Source organism: Miniopterus schreibersii (assembly GCF_964146895.1).
Source record: "Miniopterus schreibersii genome assembly, chromosome: 6".
Classification (NCBI taxonomy): domain Eukaryota; kingdom Metazoa; phylum Chordata; class Mammalia; order Chiroptera; family Miniopteridae; genus Miniopterus; species Miniopterus schreibersii.
The window spans coordinates 5,448,735-5,468,327 of NC_138107.1; the positions used below are offsets into that span (position 1 = coordinate 5,448,735).

Sequence of the window (19,593 nt, forward strand, 5' to 3'; positions counted from 1 at the left end):
AAGGTACCAGGTCTCTTCCGCCGCTGGGCTCTGAACTTGGTTTTGCTGAAGCACTCATTCTCCTTTAATTCTGTAGGCCTGCCTCTTCCCATTGGCAATGGGTCTTGGCCTCGGAGCTGTGGCCATTGGCGGGTTTGCGGGATCTAATCGCCTTAGCCTCCCAGCTTCTGACAGTCCCCCTGAAGCCCCGCCCCGCTCCTCCGGGCCTGGATTGGCCAAATAACCTTGAGTCGGCCCCTGATTGGCCTTTTTACTCCTACCGCTCCAAGTGGGAAAGTAGAGCTGAAGCACAATTTTTTTAGTGCCTGGCAAAGGGCAAGGTTAAAACTTGAAGGCAAGGAAACTCTAGGAGAGCGGGGCTAAGCGCAGGCTGGAAAGGATAGATCCAGGGCTACCCCGGGGCCGGGCTAACCCTGAGCCAGAGAACAAAGAAAAGAAAGGGATACAATAAGAAAAGAACTTTATTGTTTATTGTTTTGTGTAAAACTTGTTTTTGTGGTGTGTTTTTTTAAAAAGAAACACCACCAAAAGGGGATTAGCTCAGTCCATCCCTTCCTCGGTCATCTGCTTCCCACCATCCTCCAAATACTATCCCCAAACATTTGAGTCGGGAAGTGGTGGGGAGGCAGCTAATCAGAGTCTGAGAGCTCGATGATCTCCTCTGGATCGCACTGTGTGGCCACACTCATCTGCAAGGGAGTGAGAGACAGAGTCAGAGAGGTCTGGAATATAGGGGGAGGAGAAACAGAGGGAAGGACTTATCAAAGATTAAAAAGTGGGGTAGGAAAAAGGGAGACAGAGGATGTGGTGAGTGCAATATTCAGAGGGAACACCTGAAAATGAACAGACACTGAAAGAGAATGAAGTCAGGAAAAACAGCCTCCCTCTCTTACCTTGTAAGTACCAGGCTGGGAGGGTTGTAACTGGGGGGTTAGGGCCAACTGCGCTGGAGATGGGCTACAGAGGGAGCTGGTCACTAGGCCATGGCTAGGAGAGTCCACCCTTGTTGAGGAATCAGCAACTGGGGCCATGGAAGTCACGGGGGAAGGTGGACTGGGCACGGTACATATCTTCTTCCTAGTCAGCTCATGTACTTCCCTTTGCCCTTCCACGTACCTAGGGACAAAAACATAAAAACAGGGAGCCTGGGGCTGGAGGGGGAGTGTCAGTCTCTCCCAGCAGACTCAGTTCCTCAATAATCCTCTTGGAAAGCCCCCTGCAATCCCTCCTTGGCTTCCCTCTTCCTCCCTGTTCTTACCTGTTTCCTAAAGGCCCTGCTCCTGTTTGCCTCTCCTTCCGAAATTTCTTGCAGGGGGGACTAGAATCTCCCCAGGTGTGAGGAGAGACACCTCCATTGAAGGAAGTGGAGGTGACCATGGCTGCTCCATTCTCCAAGACAGTGGTGAGGGTGTCCTCTGGTTGCTTCCTGGAAGAGGAAATGTCCCCCTCCTCAGGGGAAGGGGTGGTATCCACAGTCAAGGCTTCAATCTCTAGCTCAAAGACCTGAGACACAGGGCTCTCTTTCTCCAGGGGCAACTCTTCGAGGTATTCTTCATTGCTTTCAGCATCTATACTGGAGGGTGCCAGGGGCTCTTCTGACAGTGAAGATGGTGACACTATGAGTCCTTTGTTGTATTTGTCCCCTGAAGACCTATTTATCCCATTGCTAGGATCCAAGTTCTTTTCAGTAGAGATCTGTGGTGGGGACATGGGGCTCTTGTCTCCATCCTTACCTGGAAAAGAGAAAAGAGGGGAGGGGTAGCATGAGGACTAGGAGAAAGAATACTGCCAAGAAGACACTAGGCTTAAGAGGAGGAAGGCAAGGGTATCAAACAGGTGGCTCATGCCCAAGAGTAGAGGGAGCTGTCACACGAAAAGACTTTCCTGGACATACCTGCTTCTTCCTCTTCCTCTTCCTCCTCCTCCTGACCTTCTTGTATGGGTTCCAGGTCCTCCTCTTCAGAATCTGTAGCCTCCTCTTCCTCTTCCTCCTCCTCCTCCTCCTCTTCATCACTTTCCTCATCTTCTTCATCATCTGTTTCAGCCTTGGAGGAGGTAGGGTGTTCCTGGGATGTCATTCCACTAGGGCCCTGGGGGACAAAGGAGTTTCTCTAAGAAATCCCTTGCCCCAGAGCATCTGGGTCTGTGTTCCTTCTGCAAACTCCCCCATCAGTAACCCTGGACTCCCGATGGCCAGTGCAGGGGAAGAACAGGGTTTCTCTAAAGGGTGTATCCCTTCCACACCTCACCAGAATCCAAGGAGGCTTTGGGGGGATCTGGAGAATGGGAACAGGTGGCTTGGGGGAGCCGGGCTTTCCTCTTCTGTCTCTCTCCTTCCTCACTCTTCTCTTGCATCATCGCATATTTGGAGATGACTTCATCCAGCCGGCTCATAGCCAAGCTCCGGTTTTCCCGCAGGCGCCGGGCCAGATCGGGATCAGACAGTGCAGGGTCAATGCCTATGTGGGAAGATATAAAGTCAGAGTATTCAGCCCAAACCCTAGAAGAAGGGACTAGAGAGATGCCCTCTCTACCACACACCTGACATATAAGGGTTACTGATGGGCATCTCACTAATCCCTACCTGGCCTATAGTCATCTGTGAGGTGACAGCCAAAGTTGTAGATGAGATCAAGGTGGCGTCGCTCCTGTAACCTTATGCCCACATCTCGGAAGGCATCTTGAGCCATGAGCTGGAGCTGCTGTCGGGGGAGGCCAAGGCTGTGCCGAGCAGCTGCCTTCTCCACGGCCTGCAGCACATCTCCATAGTCAGGGAAGGCATCAAGCCCTGGCTTGTTGATGAGCCGCTCAATGCACCTATTAACCTCTGGGTAGCGGGTGCCACGGTAGGGAATGCGCTGCTCTATGACTCGGCCTGTCAGTGAAGAGCACTCTTTCAGCTCACAAAGCCGCCCAAAGAGGCGGATCAGCTTCCGCTTCAACCTTGCCTCCTGCAGGTATGTGGAGTCTGGGTCATCCAATTCTTTGAGATCCAACTCCTTTTCCTGCAGCCGCCGAATCTCTGCCACATAGAGTGCTAACAGTTGCTCCAAGTGCTGGATCTGCCGCCGGGAACCACGGGTCCTTGAGGCCTCAGAGCTAGTGGTCTCGGCATTTGTGGGATCTGAGGAGGGGTCTGCGGGAGGGTTACTCCCAGAAGGCTCACTAGAGGTGGTCGCAGCAGGGGCCAGGTTCAGTTTTTTCTTGGCTGAGTGAGCTTTGAGAACAGTGCAGAGCTCATTAATGTACACATAGAGCTTAGCTGGTCGGCTCTGGGCCCGAGACAGGATTCGAGAGAGGATGTTGCAGAACTCCGCTGAGGCCAAAAACAGAGAGTGGGCACGCTGCTGCCGTTTATAGAGGAATGGGACCACATCAGGGTGGTCTGCTGTCTGCGCCTTACACAGTTCAAGGAACTGGAGGGTTTAGGGGAAGACGGGAGGGGGAAGAGACAAGGGAGGGGGTTGAGAGAAAGAAGGCAAGGTGGGATTAGTGGGAAAGAAAGTACAGAGAGCCAGTCAGCCACCCCTCTCCCTGGGGTACAAGAATCTTCTCCCCTAAAGCTCACCTGTTCAAACAGCTTTTCATTCTCCAACTTGTAGCATTTCTTGCCACCAGAACTACTGTTCCCTCTGGCCTCATGGGGCTGAGAGGAGCCAGGGGCCTCTGCCTGGGGTGAGGCCCGATTGGGGGGTGGGTGGGAGGGCCCTGGCAGAACAGCTGCTTCATCTTCGTCATCATCATCCAGCACAATGATGCTGTTATCGGTGTCCATGGGGGAATCAAGTCCCCCTGAGGGAGGAATGTTAGAAATTTCGTAATTCCTGCTGGAAGGGGATGGGGCCTTAGAAAGAGCCCCGTTCAGCATAGCCCCATTCCTTCATCTCACACATTTTCCATTCGTCTTGGGTTTCAGTAATACCCAGCCCTGCCCAACAATGTCCTCACTGCCTATCTTCAGCAAGGATTAGTACCATGTTTTCTGGGCCCCTACTAGGGAGTCCCAAGGCACTTGAAACGTCAAGTCCTCACCCTCAGCTCCACCCCTCATATTACATCCGGTCTTTCAGTTGTGTTTCCTCAGTATTTCTCCTAGTTGGCAAGTTGATCTTTCCTCCCAGCCCCTGGACCACTTCCCACAGTGCACTCCAGATTTCACTGACATCCCCCTCGCACAGGCACTGAAACTACACCCCTGTCAGCACCACCTCACATGTTTTCCCTCGTTTGCTCTCAAACACGTCAAATTCACACCTTCACCCCATCCTGAAGGATCACCCCAACTCCTAGACTCTGAAGCGAAGAGGATTTCCTCCCAACAATACATTCCCCTTTCTGCATTATCTCCGTATTCCACCCCTGAGAGTCTCAAACCCGGGAGTTAGGTTGGAGGTATCTCACCTCAAGTCCCCTCCCTCTCACCCCACCCTAATTTTCCCCATTCTCTCTGTGTGACCTGTAACCGACTGTGAGCCCCGCACTGGGTTCTCCCGATTCCTCTCGGATCCCAACCCTATGTCTGGCCCCTTCCCCAAGATGAGCTTCCCGCCAAGTCCCCCTCCCCCAGTTCAGCCCCCGCCCGCCCCATTCCCCTTCAGGGATAGGAGGTAGAGTACCACAGCCTGCCCCTCAGACTTAGCGCCCTAGACTCCCCAGTACCTCTCCCTCGACATTCCCGCTCCCGCCTTCGATCCCCGTACGGTCCAGCCCGCACCTCAGAAACGGCCTCTCGAGGCGACCCTCACCGCGGATGTCGGAAGCTCGCAGGGTTCCCTCCTCTTTCCCTCCCCCTCCCACCGCAGGGCCTAGTCTGGACCGGAAGCCGCAGAGTTTCCGCCTACAAGCACCTAAGTGCGGCCATATTGTCGTACGGAACCCAGTCCTCCTGTGGCCGGAAGTGACGGTAAGCCCGACCCCCGAGCGCCTCCAGTGCCGCCTACATAGTAAGAGGCTCCCTTCCGCCTGACCTGGGGGTGGTACTTATCCCCGCGGCGAGTCCCTAATCACCTGCGGGCCGCCATTTTGCCGTACGCCGTTGACTCTGCCCGGACTCCACGGCGCCGCCAGTGGAGCTCTTTTCACCCAGGGCTTCTGCGACTCCGCCAATCAGAAACTTCCTGCGGCCGCCCAACCGCCCGAGAGCCGCGTGCGGGCAGGACTGAGCCACCTTTCCAAATAGGGGCGGGGCAGCGGAACCCGGTCCCCGGGGGGGCCCTCCAAGGCTGCCCCAGGTGCACCGAAGGGCCGGGGTCTTTATGAGGGAATAAAACCTCTGCCTTCCGGTGGGCTCTCGACAGGCCCTCCCGAGCTGCTTCCGTACCCGCCGGCTGCCTGATCCCGCGTCTTCATCGACGGCTCCTGCCCCTTCCCTTCCATGGGCTGCCGGCTCCCTCGTTACTTTTACATTTCGGTGACTACGTCTCCCAATCGTGAAATCAAAACACGTGCACACAAATGATCACAACGCGCTAAACAATGTGTTGTTATTATTACTGCTATTGCTGTTGATTTGCTTTTCAAGCTTCATCACAGAACTACTGGCCAACCAACTAAGTGGGACTTAGGTGTTTCTCCGTCCATTCCTTGGAGGGGCCTCCGAGGCGCGGCGGTGAGGACTCAGCGGTGCTGGCCCGGGAGCTCCGGGCCTAAGGACTGGCGACATGGGGCGGGGCTCCCGGGAATCTGCGCGAATTGCCGCAGTGAGGGCCGGACGGCGAAAGCGGCCTCGGAAAACACCTCGGGTCTGGTCTCCTTTTCCTCCGGGAGAGCTGAGGAAAGATCGAAGGGAGAAGAAACCGACTTTGACGCCCGCCTCACCGTACCCCACCTCGCCCAGTGCTAGGGAGGCCGGAGGGACTCGGGCGAGGGTCGGTCCAAAGGTGAGCTTGCGGGGCAACCCGAAAGGCCGGGCGGCTCCAGCGCTGAGCCCCCCGCCTCCCCACCCGCGCGTTCCGCGGGCGCGGGCGCGGGCATCTTGTCACTTTCTAGGACCGCAGAAGTCCCAACATCGCCAAGGCCTCGGAGCCCGGACCCTCAAACCCCCCTTCCACTAAGAATCCCACACCGCTTCTTTCCGGACAAAAATGTGTACACTCTTCATGCTATTTGATCCGTCCTACTGTCATCATAATTGTCATGATAACCCTGAAGAAATTTTTTTTAAAAACTAGAGTCTTGGTCACAAGAAAGAAAAATATTATTAATCTGAGACTTTCCAGCATAAAAGCATAAAATTGACTCTGGGGAAGTGGATTGGTAGTAGGAGTTCAAGGAGAAAAGAGAGAAAGAAGAAAAAGAATGATTCCCAATTGCTAAGTATTTTTTAATGGATGATAGTAGATATCAAGTCACTGATATTTCAATTCTCCTGGACATTCAAAAGGATGATTTAATTGTTTTATTTTAAAATGTGAATATTTTCAATATGCTGGGAATTACATCCTTGAAACAATTTCAATTTATTACAAAATTTTTAGATATTTACTTAAAAATATGTGAGGAGTACAAATTTTTTCAAAAATTGTTTACTGGAGCATAGGTACAGAAATTTTAGACACCTGCTCTAAGCTACCCAAGTGTCCCCTCCACAGCCCCCAAGAGTCCCACCCACCCCCCATCTCCCCTCTCACCTCCTTGGCAGGGTAAGAGGATGTTTGTAGAGAAGGTGGTCACAATTCCAGCTCCTCCTCATTCCAAGGTGTTCCCAGGAGCCAGTCCCCAAACTTTGCCCATGGTAGCAGCCACAGGAGCTTATAAAGAGCCTCCAGCATCAGTAGTGTCAGAAAGAGGACCAGGAATATAAAGAAGGCCTTGTCTAAGGCCCGACGGAGGGGACCCCTGGGAGGAGAAGGGCCCTGGGCAAAAGCCAGGAACACATCCTCCCCGCCCACATCACCCTCCTCTGCCATCCTAACCTACAGTCTGACAGCTAACTGGGTCTGGGAGGCGGAGATGGAAGCCCTGGCTCAGCAATGCCAGGATTAAGGGGCATGGCGGCTTCAAGTCCTGCACCTGCCTGGCATGACCCTAATTCCAGAGAGAGAGAGAGGGAGGGAGGCAGGGAGGCAGGGAGACAGGAAAGTAGAGCCTCTGAGCCTTTGCAACAATCATATAATCAATCATGCAATGCAACGTGAATGATCTGGTATGCTACTGGGAACTGCTGCAGTCAAGAATCTAAAGTCTGCCTGGCGGGGCATGGCTCAGCAGGTGAGCACCGACCTAGGATCCAGGAGATCGAGGCTCGATTCCGGGTCAGGGCACATGGCTGGGATGCGGGGCTCGATCCCCAGTAGGGGGCGTGCAGGAGGCAGCCGACCAATGACGACCTTTCATCATTGATGTTTCTCTCTCTCTCTCTCTCCCTTCCTCTCTCTGAAATCAATAAAGATATATTAAAAAAAAATAATAAAGTCCTACTGAGAGAACTCAACTTTTTGTAGTTTTTATTCCACATTTAAAGTAATTTTTAAAAATCTAAAGTCCATTTCAGCTTAACAATGGGTGGTCAGGAGTGGGGTGGGACTCTTTTTTGAGAGTATGTTTATTAAAGCTGGGGACAGTGGAACAGGAAGGGCTTAGGTTAAAAGTAGAAACAGGAGAGCCTAGGCTGGGCTACTTTGGCTCCCTAGAAATGTTATAGGAAAGAAATGAGCCTATACAGGGCTGTGTTGGCTCACTGGTAAGTCAGAGAAAAGGGGGCCTTGGGGACCGGTTCAGGGGGTTAGCCTGGGATGAGCTGCTGCTGCCCATTGTCCCCTGGTTGCAACCCTTGAGGGTCCCTTAGAGTTTAGAAGACGTATGTTTGTAGGGAAGGAGAAGAGGAAGGGAAAGGCACGGGCATGCTCCTGGGAGGGACAGCGAGCCTGGGTGGGACTCTTTTTAAAAAAAAATAAAAAATACGTTTTTATTGATTTTTAGAGAGAGAGGAAAAGAGAGGGATAGAAACATTGATGAGAGAAACATGGTTCAGCTGCCTCCTGCATACTCCCTACTGGGAATTGAACCCACAACCCAGGCATGTGCCCTGACTGGGAATTGAACCTTTTGGTGCATGGGACCATGTTCAACCAACTGAGCCACACTGGCCTGCCAAGGTGAGACTCTCTTAACTGAGACAAATGGGAACAAGAGGTGCAGGAGCCCAAGGTGAGGTTTATAAATAAAAAATAATAAAAAAAGAAGAAGAAAGAAAGACCGTGATTGGTCAGCAGGGTGAGAGTGTATGATTGGGAATTACCAGCAATAATAAGGAAGAGTGAGATTTTTCCGTGGGAGATCTTGGTCTGAGTTGCTGGTGGGAAATGTTGTCTTAGAGCAAGAGTTGAAGGCTTTTTCTGAATCCTGTTCCCCAGGCACTGAGCTGAAGGTCCATGAGGGAAAACGAGGCCCCTGTGGAGTCCTGGGGCTCCCAGGATAAGTGGCGGTGGTGTGGACAGCCAAGGAAGCGGCATGTGGTAGTGGACTTCATACCTGGAGCCTTTAGAGTCTCTTACCTAAACTTCATTTTGACCTTGATAGGGTCAACTTGGGTAGATTTTGTTGACCCTAAACAATACAAAGGATGTCACAATTTTGTTCAGAGCCAACTCATATTATCCTTTGCTGCCACCACAGGAATTCACATTATAGGTCTGAAAAAACTAGATAAAGATCCAAACTAATCATTTATTAGTTGTGTTAAATTAATTAAAGAGACCATTAGATTAAGATAGCTCTTATTAAAAACAGACCCAAAATGGAGTAACTTTTGCTAATCCCCACCAAGTCTTAATACCTAACCTAACTGCAGTTTCAGCCTCTCCCAGCAATGGAATTTTAAATGAATCAGTCTGGAATTTCCTAGTCAAACTAGTAAAGTAATCTAACTGATGAGACCCCCTCCTTTCCCCTAAGCCTGAGAAAGTGACATGCCTGAAATAACCCACTCCTTTAACTTCCTTGTTCCCCCTCCACCCATTTCTACCTATAAAAACCTTACATTTGTCCAGCTGGGAGGAGGGGGTTCTATTTACTAGATGGGATGCTGCCTGATTCATGAATCACTAAATGAGGCCAATTAGATCTTTAAATTTACTTTGTTGAATTTTTGTTCTTTGACAGTAATGCCGTGGTGGTCTACTTAAGCAAACCAAAATCTAAGCTGTCAATGCCTCAACTAGCCTTTATGCTATAACCAATCAAATAATTTCCTTTTCTCTGCTTTCACACTTTCTCTGGCCACTCATGACCACTTCTGGTTTGGTGATGCCCATTCAAATGGATATTTGTTCTTATAAATAAACTTAAAAATTTTAATATGCTTCAATTTAACAGTCATGTGACTGTCACCTTGGGCACATCAGCTGAACTTTTAAGTTTTTTATAGCATGGCCGGTGTGGCTCAGCTGTTGAGCATCAGCCTATGTGAAAATCAAGGTTCAATTCCTGGTCATTGATGTTTCTATCTCTCTCTCTTCCTCTCTCTGAAATCAATAAGGACATTTAAAAAATATATATCTTTATTGATTTCAGAGAGAGGAAGGGAGAGGGAGAGAGAGATAGAAACATCAATGATGAGAGAGTCATTGATTGGCTGCCTCCTGCACACCCCCGACTGGAGATCAAGCCTGCAACCCGGGCATGTGCTCTGACTGGGAATCGAACCTCGATCTCCTGGATCCTAGGTTTATGCTCCACCGCTGAGCCACGCCAGCCATGCTGGACATTTTTTTTTTTTTTTTAAGTTTTTTATAAAATTGAGGAACCTTCTTGCCTCACAGAATTGTTATGAAAGACAAATGTGAAATAAGGGTTATTTTTTGTAAATTATGAAGTGCTATGTAAATATATTGTGTTAGCTTCTGAAACCCTCGCTTACGTCTCAGGCAAATTTGCAATAAGTCTATCCAAACACTTTTATCATCTCCTACAGTTCCTTTTCCATGGTAGGTTCAGCACCAAGATCTTGTGCAATACATAAACCTAGAACCTTATTGAATGTTTTTAAATTTTTGAAGTAATTTCAAACTTACTGAAAACATTTAAGAGCAGTATCAAGAGCTCTGGTGTCCTCTTCACCCTGACGCCCCATTTGACAACATTTGGCTCTACTTGCTCCATCTCTCTCAACCCCAATATAACCAGCAGTTATGGGTTTAATTGTGTCCCCCCAAATTCAAATATTGAAGTCCTAACCCCTAGTACCTCAGCATTTGAAAATAGAGTTGTTGTAGAAGTAATTGGTTAAATTAAGATGAGGTGATACTGCCCTGACCAGTGTGGCTCAGTTGGTTGGGCGTCACCCTATGCACCAAAAGGTCGCCAGTTTGATTTCTGATCAGGGCACATGCCCGGGTTTCAGGCTTGATTCCCAGTAGGAGGCATGCGGGAGGCAGCTGATTGATGTCACGTTGTCACATCAATGTTTCTCTCTCTCCCTCTCCCTTTCTCTCTCTCTAAAAATCAATAAATTGTTCTTTAAAAAAAAATAATGAGGTGATACTGCAGTGAGGTGGACTAATCCAATATGACTGATGTCCTTATTTTTAAAAAGGCATTTTGGACACAGGCCTGCATATGATGAGAACATCATGTGAACATGAAGGCAAAGATAGGGTTGATGCGTTTACAAGCTAAGGAAAGCCAAAGATTGCCAGCAAACCACCAGAAACTAGGGGAGAGGCACAGAATAGACTTTTCTCCCATAGCCTTCAGAAAGAACCCACTCTCCTAATAAGACAGGCTAGTAAGCCAGGACAAGCAGAGCAGGGAAACTGAGACAGATAGTTAAAGGGCGAAGCAGTGTGCAGCCATCTAGAAAATCAAGATGCCAAGCACTTGCAGCCATCCAGGAAATCCTGTCTCCCCTAAACCAGGGACACTTAAGAGTACCCACTTCTCCCCAGCCAGAGGGTAAATAGCTTAAATCACCCTACTCAGGGAGACAGGTATCAGAAATCCAATTATTTCCATTTGCAACCACATCCAAGGCCAGATGAAGTTAAGGGAATAAGTCTCACTTTGGCACATCAGCATAAAACTGATGAATATTCTGTTGAGATCCTCCCCTGAGACCTCCCCTAAACTCCCAGTCTTTAAACTCCTTGCTCTCTCCCTCCTAGGAGCATGCCCTGCCTTTCCCTTCCCCTTCCCCTTCCCCCTCTGCTTCCCCCACAGGCTCGCATCTTCTAAACTCTAAAGGACCCCACAAGGCTTGCAGCCAGGGAGCAATGGGCAGCGGCAGCTCATCCCAGGCTAACCCCCTGAACCTGTCCCCAAGGCCCCCTTTTTCTCAGACATCTTAGTGAGCCAGAGCAGCCCAGCCGAGGCTCATTTCCTCACCTAGTCCCTCTCCTGTTAATTCTTCTATCCTAGGCCTGTCCTTGTTTCACTGTCCCCAGTTTTGATAAATGTTCTCTAAAACTCACCTGGACTCTTACTGTGAAATCTTTCCCCGCACAAAATCAAGAACCTACACACTACTGGCCAGTCCCAGGTCCCCTTTCTGATAACGTCTTCTGGCACCCCAGATGGGACCTCCGGGTGGCAACCCTGGAGCACGTCTGTGCCTTGCCTTTCCCCTCTTCTCCCCTCCACCCCAGGTGCATTACCCTTGTCTTTCCTCTTCTAAGCCCCAAAGGGCCCTTCTTTTGCCTCCGTAACTTTCAGCTTCGCCCGTAACGTCTTTGGTGCTGTGACTTGGATTGTTTCGTCACTGGTAAGCCTGTTGTTCTCACCACCTTAGCTTGAAGGACCTGTTTTCTTCCTCCTTAAATCTTTTTGTCCAGCCATGGGTTTCTCTCTTTCTCTACGGATTGCCACACTGTGTGGGCATGGGACAAGCATTTAAGAGTCCTTAGGGTGCTCGGTGCTTGAAGACTCCCGTGACAGGATAGGGTGGTCACTGGAGAAGTTTGCATGAGGCGCCCCACTGACTACAATACAATGTCCATGCGCCCAGGAACACTGTAAAATCACACAAGGCCCTTCCCCACAGCTCTCCCCTGCCAGGTGACTAGTTCCACTGGAGAGAGAGGCCCTTGCCTTTTGCTGGAAGGCTATTCTTGTCTTCCCTTTTCTTCCTTCCTTTATGTTCAGAGTTAAATTCAGGCTGACTTTCTTTGAGCTTATTTTATTTTATTTATTTTTTAATTTACCTTTATTGTTGAAAGTATTACAGATGTCCCCCTTTCCCCCCCATTGATCCTCTCCACCCCAAATACCGCCCCCCCAGGCCTTCCCCATACCAATGCCTATGTCCATGGGTTATGCATATATGCATATAAGTTCTTTGGTTAATCTCTCCCTACCCACCCCCACCTTCCCTCTGAGATCCCTCAGTCTGTTCCCTGCTTCTGAGTCTCTGGATCTATTTCGTTCATTGGTTTATTTTGTTTATTAGATTCCACACATACATATGTGTGTATGGAATATAATAAGACATGTGGTACTTGTCTTTCTCTGACTGGCTTATTTCACTGGCTTATTTCGCTTAGCATAATACTCTCCAGTTCCATCCATGTTGCCCCAAAGGGTAAGAAATCCTTCTTTTTTACAGTATCTTATTTTTTTAATCCTTGAGGTGGAGCTAAAGGTTAAAGGTTGAGAGAACCTAGGCTATAGATAAGGGTCAAGATAACTAAGGACAGGAGGGAAAAAATGGATGGCTGATTTTTAACTTTGGCTTTTCTATAGGGATTGTTTTCTGAGGGTCTAAACAAAACTTTTACTGTATAAGTAGAGCCTGAACTCATCCCGAAGATAAGGGGGCAGTTTCTCCCTTAAGCTTGAATATTGGGCACTTTTAGGTAACTAAGAATCTGGAGGTGTCAGAGGGTATGCCATAAATTGACTTGTCCAGGGATACTCAAATAAAGGTTGGTTACCTAGCGCTCTGAGTCCTCCTGGTTGTATTAGACAGCTAAGGAGAACCAAGACACATAAGAAGGTTAGAGATGACACAAGAGGTGACAGCCCCTTAGAGCTCAACCCACAAACAGCACTCTTTCAATCCACTACACAATATCCCTAGAAATTTGTTCAGACTCTACAGATCCCAAAATGAAACTAAAATCAACATGGGAAATCACGTTTCTAAGGCCAGAAACTCCCAGCCTCCAGCCCCTGTTAATACTTCTGCAGATACACAATTAATAGGAAGCCTTTACTTGCAAGTACTTACAGAAGTGGGAAGATTTAACTAGAAGTGATATCAACTTAAGATGGCCAAAATGTAGCTCTTATGATGCCTAAATCAATTTTAAATTTATTTATACCCTTAGTTGTAGGACTTCTGTTCAGCTTGGTTTCAGGAAGTTCTGAATGATGGTTTTTCTGTAGTTTAATTGTAATTTTGATGTGGTTGTGGAAGGATTACCTACACCTTGATCTTGACTGGAACCTCTAATCATAACACTAAATGTTTAAAATCTTCTTCTGGATTGAACTATTAGGAGTATCACAAATTGATCAAAATTTCATAACTACATTATAAATTTTGGTACATAATTAATAAATATAAATCTAAAATTTTATTCACAATACATGTTTTAATGGGGTTGTAGCTAGCTTATGTATCATTAAATCACCTTGCTGGAATAAGACGGCACTCAGTAATTAATTCTCTTTGTATTTTTTCTTTTCATTAAAGTAAGAACTGAAATGCCCTCGCCGGTGTGGCTCAGTTGGTTGGGCATGGTCCCATTCACCAAGAGGTCACAGGTTCGATTCCCATTCAGGGCACATGCCCAGGCTCCTGGCTCAATCCCCAGTAGAAGCCTGCTGGCTGCAGCCAATCAACGTTTCCTTTTTACACTGATGTTTCTCTCTCCCTCTCCCTCTCTAAAAATCAATGAAAATACATATATTTTTAAAAAGAACTGAACTGATAGTCCTAGTTTATATAAGTAATTAGAAATGGAAATCTTTTTTTTGGTTTTATTTTTTAATTTGTCTTTATTGTTGAAAGTATTACAAATGTCCCCTTTTATTCCCCTTGACCCCTTCTACCCCCGACTCGCAGCTGCCCCAGGCTTTCACCACACTATTTTTTAAACTATGTTTTTTTGTTTGTTTCTTTGTTTTTTATATATCTTTATTGATTTCAGAGAGAGGAAATGAGAGGGAGAGAGAGAGATAGAAACATCAATGATGAGAGAGTCATTGATCGGCTGCAGCCCGCAATCCGGGCATGTGCCCTGACTGGGAATCGAACCCTGATCGCCTGGATCCTAGGTCGATGCTCAACCATTGAGCCACGCCCGGCCGGGCTAAACTATGTTTTTATTGATTTCAGAGAGAGGAAGGTAGAGGGGGAGAGAGAGAGAAACATAAGTGATGAGGGAGAATCATCAACTGGCATGCCCCCTGCTGGGGACTGAGCCCGCAGCCCAGGCATATGCCCTGACCCGGAATTGAACCTCTATCTCCTGGATCATAGGTCGATGCTCAACCACTGAGCCACGCTGGCCAGGTGCCACACTATTGTCTGTGTCCATGGGTTATGCATAATATGCATATAGTTCTTTGGTTAATCTCTTCCCACCCACCTACCTTCCCTGTGAGATTCGTCACTCTGTTCCATGCTTCTATGTCACTGGATCTATTTTCTTCATCAGTCTATTCTGTTCATTAGATTTCACATATGAGTGAGATCATGTAAAACTGAATCAGGAAAAATCAGAAAACCAGAATAGGCCAACAACAACTGATGAAATCGAAACAGTAATCAAAAAACTCCCAGCAAACAAAAACCCTGGCCCAGACGGCCTCATGGGGGAGCCCCATCAAGCATTCTACTTATTGTTACAACAGTCCCTTTAACATTTCTTGCAATGCTGGTTTAGTGTTGATAAACTCCTTTAGCCTTTTTTTTTTTTTTTTTTAAATCTGGGAAGCTCTTTATTTCACCATCTATTTTGAATGATAGCCTTGCTAGATAGAGTACTCTTGGTTTCAGATCCTTCTTTTGCATTACTTTGAATACTTCATGCCATCCCCTTCTGCCTTGTAGAGTTTCTGATGATCAGTCAGCTGACAGCCTTCTGGGAGCTTCTTTGTAGGTAACAGATTGTTTTTCTCTTGCTGCCTTTGCCTTGAATTTTTGGCATTTTAGTTATGATGTGTCTGCGTGTGGGCCTCTTTGGGTTCTTCTTGCTTGGGACTCTCTGTGACTCCTGAACTTGTGTGACTTTTTCCTTCACCAAGTTAGGGGAGTTTTCTGCCATTATTTCTCCAAATAGGTTCTCTACCCCTTGGTCACTTTCTTTACCTTCTGGTACAATGCGAATATTGTTATATCTCATGTTGTCCCACAGCTTCCTTAAGCTGTCCTCCTGTTTTGGAATTGGTTTTTTCTTTTTGGTTCTCTGATTGAGTGCGTTTTTCTATTTTGTCTTCTAATTCACTAATCTGATCTTCAGCTTCCTCTAATCTGCTGTTTATTCCTTCTAATATGTTCTTTATTACTACTACGTCATTCTTAATTTCCTTTATCATTCTTAGTTTCCATATCATTTCTCATGCTGCTGAGCATCCTTACAATCATTATTCTGAACGCTATATCTGATAAATTCCTTATCTCCATTTCATTTAGCTCTTCTTCTGGATAATCCTCTTGTTCTTTTTGATTTGGGGCTTGTGTTTTTGTCTCTTCATTTTGGATGCCTGTTTGGGTTTGTTTCTATGTATTAGGTAGATCTGCTAGGGCTGCCAGTATTTTTGGATGGTCTCTGGTGCAGGCTGATGTCAGATGCTGCTTGTGACCGGCTCTGAGTACCCTGTTTGGAGCTTTAAGCAATCCACAGTTTGTGTCTCCCTCTTCTGGGGCTGGGTGCTTTTGGAAAGGACCAAGATGAGCACCAAGGTCTGCTTTTCCAAGCCATGTGTCCAGAAGCAGATCAGGCAAAGACTCAAAGCATCCAGAGATCCACCTTTGCCTGCAGGCTGATTGTTATTCTCAGTCTTTCAATGAGCCTCAGGATGTAGACCTCAACAAGGCATAAACTCTACAGGTGGAGCAATTGCTTCCCCCATCTGAGGCAAAAGCTGCCTGGATGTGAAAGGTCTGCCTGAGAAAGACGTCCCTTGCAGTGTAGGGGAATGACTCAGGACAGGAATCTGAACTCCAACCCAGAGCCACCAACCCTAGATTCTCCTCTCACAGCTCTCGTCAACTCTGCACTCCCTCTGCTGGAGCCCATGGAGAATGGCTGCATCCGAAATTTTGTGTGCTGGCCCTTTAAGAGGGTGCCTGCATTTCCAGCTTTCTCCCCCTGGCAGACAGGAACCCTGCTGCTTTTCACTGTCAGATGTTATGTGAGCACCTTTCTCAGTTCTGATGCTCTGGGCTGGGAAACCCAGCTTGGGGTTTAGACCCCAGAGTTCTCAGTGGGAAATTCCCACAACTGAGATATCTCTCTGGACCTTCAGGGGCTGCCTGTGGGAGCCCAGCCAGCCCTCTCATGCCTCTGCACTTCCTACCAGACTCTATGTGGTCTCCACTTTAGGTCCTTGGTTATGAGGGTTCTCTGCAGCTGGCCTACAGTTGATTTTTTGGGATGGTTTTTTAATATTTAGTTGTAATTTCAGTTTGGTCCTGGGAGAGTGTCAGTGCAGCTTCCACCTACTCCACTACCATCTTGGAAACTCAGAAACCCTTTTATTATAGCAATGACACACACTTCTTTGAACTCCTTCTGAATTATATGCTGAAAATCACAATGAGCCAACATTAAAATTATTTTTAATGATATTGAAGCTCACAAGTCAATTAGATTATCTTTTACTTTTGTTTAGAGCAAAGAATTAGAAACCAGATGAACTGCTAAATGATTCATTAGTCAATTTTTAGAGTCATGTACTTTCAGAAACAATCTTTCAAATTGTATTTTGGTATGGTGCCCAGGTGTTTTTACATTTCCCTACCTTGGGAGAAAGACAAGTGGGTAATGGTAGAAGTGTTAGATAGGACAAGGGTCTCAAGGTCTGGACCATTATTACCAAATAGTATTCTTGCTAAGTGTTCAAATGTAGCACAGTATTTTGCAGACCAGGTGTATACAGAATAACCTTGACAGGAACCCAACTTGATAAGTGTAGCCAATTGCAAATAAGAAATCAACATGTAATTAATGAAATAGTGTATATAAGTAATGAATAGGCCTCCCTTCCAGGAGGCAGAGCTTTGGATGTGAACCCCATCTCTTTTACTCGCTGCAAGTAAATAAAACTACCTTGTGACAACCACATCTTGTTTTCTTTTTTATCCTTTTTAAAAAAATATATGATTTTATTGATTTCAGAGAGAGTAAGGGAGAGGGAGAGACAGAAACATCAATGCGAGAATGAAACAGAGATTAGCTGCCTCCTGCACACCCCCAACTGGGAGTCAAGCCCATGACCTGGGCATGTGCCATGACTAGGAATTGAACTATCAACCTTTCGGTGCATAAGACAATGCCCAACCAACTGAGCCACACTGGTCATGACTGCAAATATTTTTGAATGCATTAATGAATTAATTCATACTAAATAAAATGTTTACAAAAGTAATCCTTCTCATCCTTCTCAAACTATTTCAAAAAATTCAAGAGGAAGGGAGAATTCCAAGCTCTTTTTTTCTGTTGTTGTTAATCCTCACCTGAGGATATTTATTTCCATTAATTTTATTTTCAGAGAGAATAGAAGGGAGGGTGGGAGGGAGGAAGGGAGGGAGGAAAGGGGAGAGAGAGAGAGACATCAGAGTGGGAGAGACACATTGATTGGTTGCCTCCTGCATAATCCACGACCTGGTCAAGGATTGAACCTGCAACCCAGGTATGTGCCCTTGACAGGGAATTGAAGCCACAACCCTTCAGTGTGCAGGCTGACACTCCAACCACAGAGCCATACCAGCCAGTGCAACTTCCAAGCTCTTTTACAAGGCCAACATTATCCTAACTGCAAAACCAGATAAAGACACTACAAAGAAAGAAATTATAAGCTAATATCCCTGATGAACATAGATACTAAAATTATCAAAAATATATAAGCAAATTGGATCCAGCAATACATTAAAAAGATCATACACCATGATCAAATGGGATTTATTCCAGGGATACAAAGTTGGTACAATATTCACAAATCAATAAATGTGATACATCACAAAAACAACATGAAAGATAAAAATCACCTGATCAGCCCTAGCTGGTTTTGCTCAGTTGTTAGAGCATCAACCTGTGGACTGAAGGGTCCCAGGTTCAATTCCAGCCAAGGCCACATACCTCGGTTGTGGTCTCGATCCCTGGCCCTGGTCAGGGCATGTGTGGGAGACAAGCAATAAGTGTGTCTCTCTCACATTGATGTTTCTCTCTCTCTCTCTCTCTCTCTCTCTCTCTCTCTCCCCTCTGCCCCTGTCCACTCTCTCTTAAAAGCAATGGAAATAATATCCTCAGGTGAGAATTAAAGAATAAAGAAAAAAAAATCACATGATCATATCAATAGATGCAGACAAAGCATTAGATAAAATCCAGCACCTGCCCCGGCCGATGTGGCTTAGTTGGGCATCATCCAGTGCACCAAAAAGGTGCCAGTTCAATTCCCATCAGGGCATATGCCCGGGTTGCAGTATCAGTCCCTGGTCGGGAGTGTGCAGGAGGCAGCCAATTGATGTTTCTCTCTCTCTCCCTCTCCCTTTCTCTCTCTCAATAAAAATACATTTTTTAAAAATCCAGCACCTATTTAGGAAAAAAACTCTCAGCAGAGTGGGAATAGAGGGATCATACCTTTACATAATAAAGATCATAAATGAAAAACCTACAGTCAACATCATATTCAATAGGCAAAAACTAAAAGCATTTTCCTAAGATCAGGAACAAGACAGGAATGTCCACTTTCACCACTCTTATTCAATATAATGCTGGAAGTCCTAGTCACAGTGATCAGACAAGGAAAAGAAATAAAAGGCATCCAAATTGGAAAGGAGGAAGTAAAACTGTCATTTTTTTCACAGGTGACATGATATTGTATATAGAGAACCCTAAAGACTCCACATACAAAAAAACCCTACTAGATCTAATAAATGAATTCAGCAAAATATCAGGATACAAAATTAATATTCATAAATCAATGGAATTTTCATACACCAATAATGAACTATTAGAAAGAGAAACTAAAAAACAATCCCATTTACTATTGCAACAACAACAAAAGTACTTATGAATAAACTTAGCCAAGGAGGTTAAAGACCTGTACTAAGAAAATTATATGACATTAAAGAAGGAAATAGAGGAAGATACAAACAAATGGAAGCATACACCATGTTCATGGATTGGAAGAATTAACATCATTAAAATGGTCATACTACCCAAAGCAATCTACAGATTCAATGCAATTCTTATTTAAATACCAATGTCATATTTCTTACATCTAGAACAAATGTTTCAAAAATGTATATTGGAACAAAAAGACCCTGAATAGCCTCAGCAATCTTTTTTTAAAATATATTTTTATTGATTTCAGAGAGAAGAAGGAAGAGGAAGAGAGAGAGATAGAAACATCAATAATGAGACAGTCATTGATTGGCTGCCTCCTGTACTCTCCCGACTGGGGATCAAGCCCACAACCCAGGCTGTG

At 46.3% G+C, this 19,593-nt stretch overlaps 2 protein-coding genes across 9 annotated transcripts; both read right to left on the bottom strand.

Annotated features, from left to right (window-relative positions):
* Window positions 1-443: 443 nt before the first annotated feature.
* Window positions 444-4,887, bottom strand: DAXX (death domain associated protein). Of its 8 annotated transcripts, none has more exons than XM_081139570.1 (8): window positions 4,715-4,887; window positions 3,569-3,792; window positions 2,585-3,416; window positions 2,245-2,459; window positions 1,895-2,090; window positions 1,259-1,733; window positions 894-1,116; window positions 444-689 (listed from the first exon to the last, which is right to left on the bottom strand). In XM_081139570.1, exons 2-8 carry the CDS (start codon window positions 3,773-3,775, stop codon window positions 630-632), a joined length of 2,208 nt encoding a protein of 735 aa, XP_080995696.1. In that variant the 5' UTR covers window positions 3,776-3,792; window positions 4,715-4,887; the 3' UTR covers window positions 444-629. The 8 variants fall into 8 exon arrangements, with proteins under 8 accessions (XP_080995696.1, XP_080995695.1, XP_080995699.1 ...); XM_081139569.1 differs by having other exon boundaries at window positions 3,569-3,827; window positions 4,715-4,881; XM_081139573.1 differs by having other exon boundaries at window positions 4,746-4,801.
* A 1,755-nt stretch (window positions 4,888-6,642) lies between these two features.
* Window positions 6,643-6,908, bottom strand: SMIM40 (small integral membrane protein 40; the record flags this gene model as incomplete). The annotated part of the gene is made up of 1 exon (XM_081140070.1): window positions 6,643-6,908. One exon carries the CDS (start codon window positions 6,906-6,908, stop codon window positions 6,669-6,671), a length of 240 nt encoding a protein of 79 aa, XP_080996196.1. The 3' UTR covers window positions 6,643-6,668.
* Window positions 6,909-19,593: the final 12,685 nt, after the last annotated feature.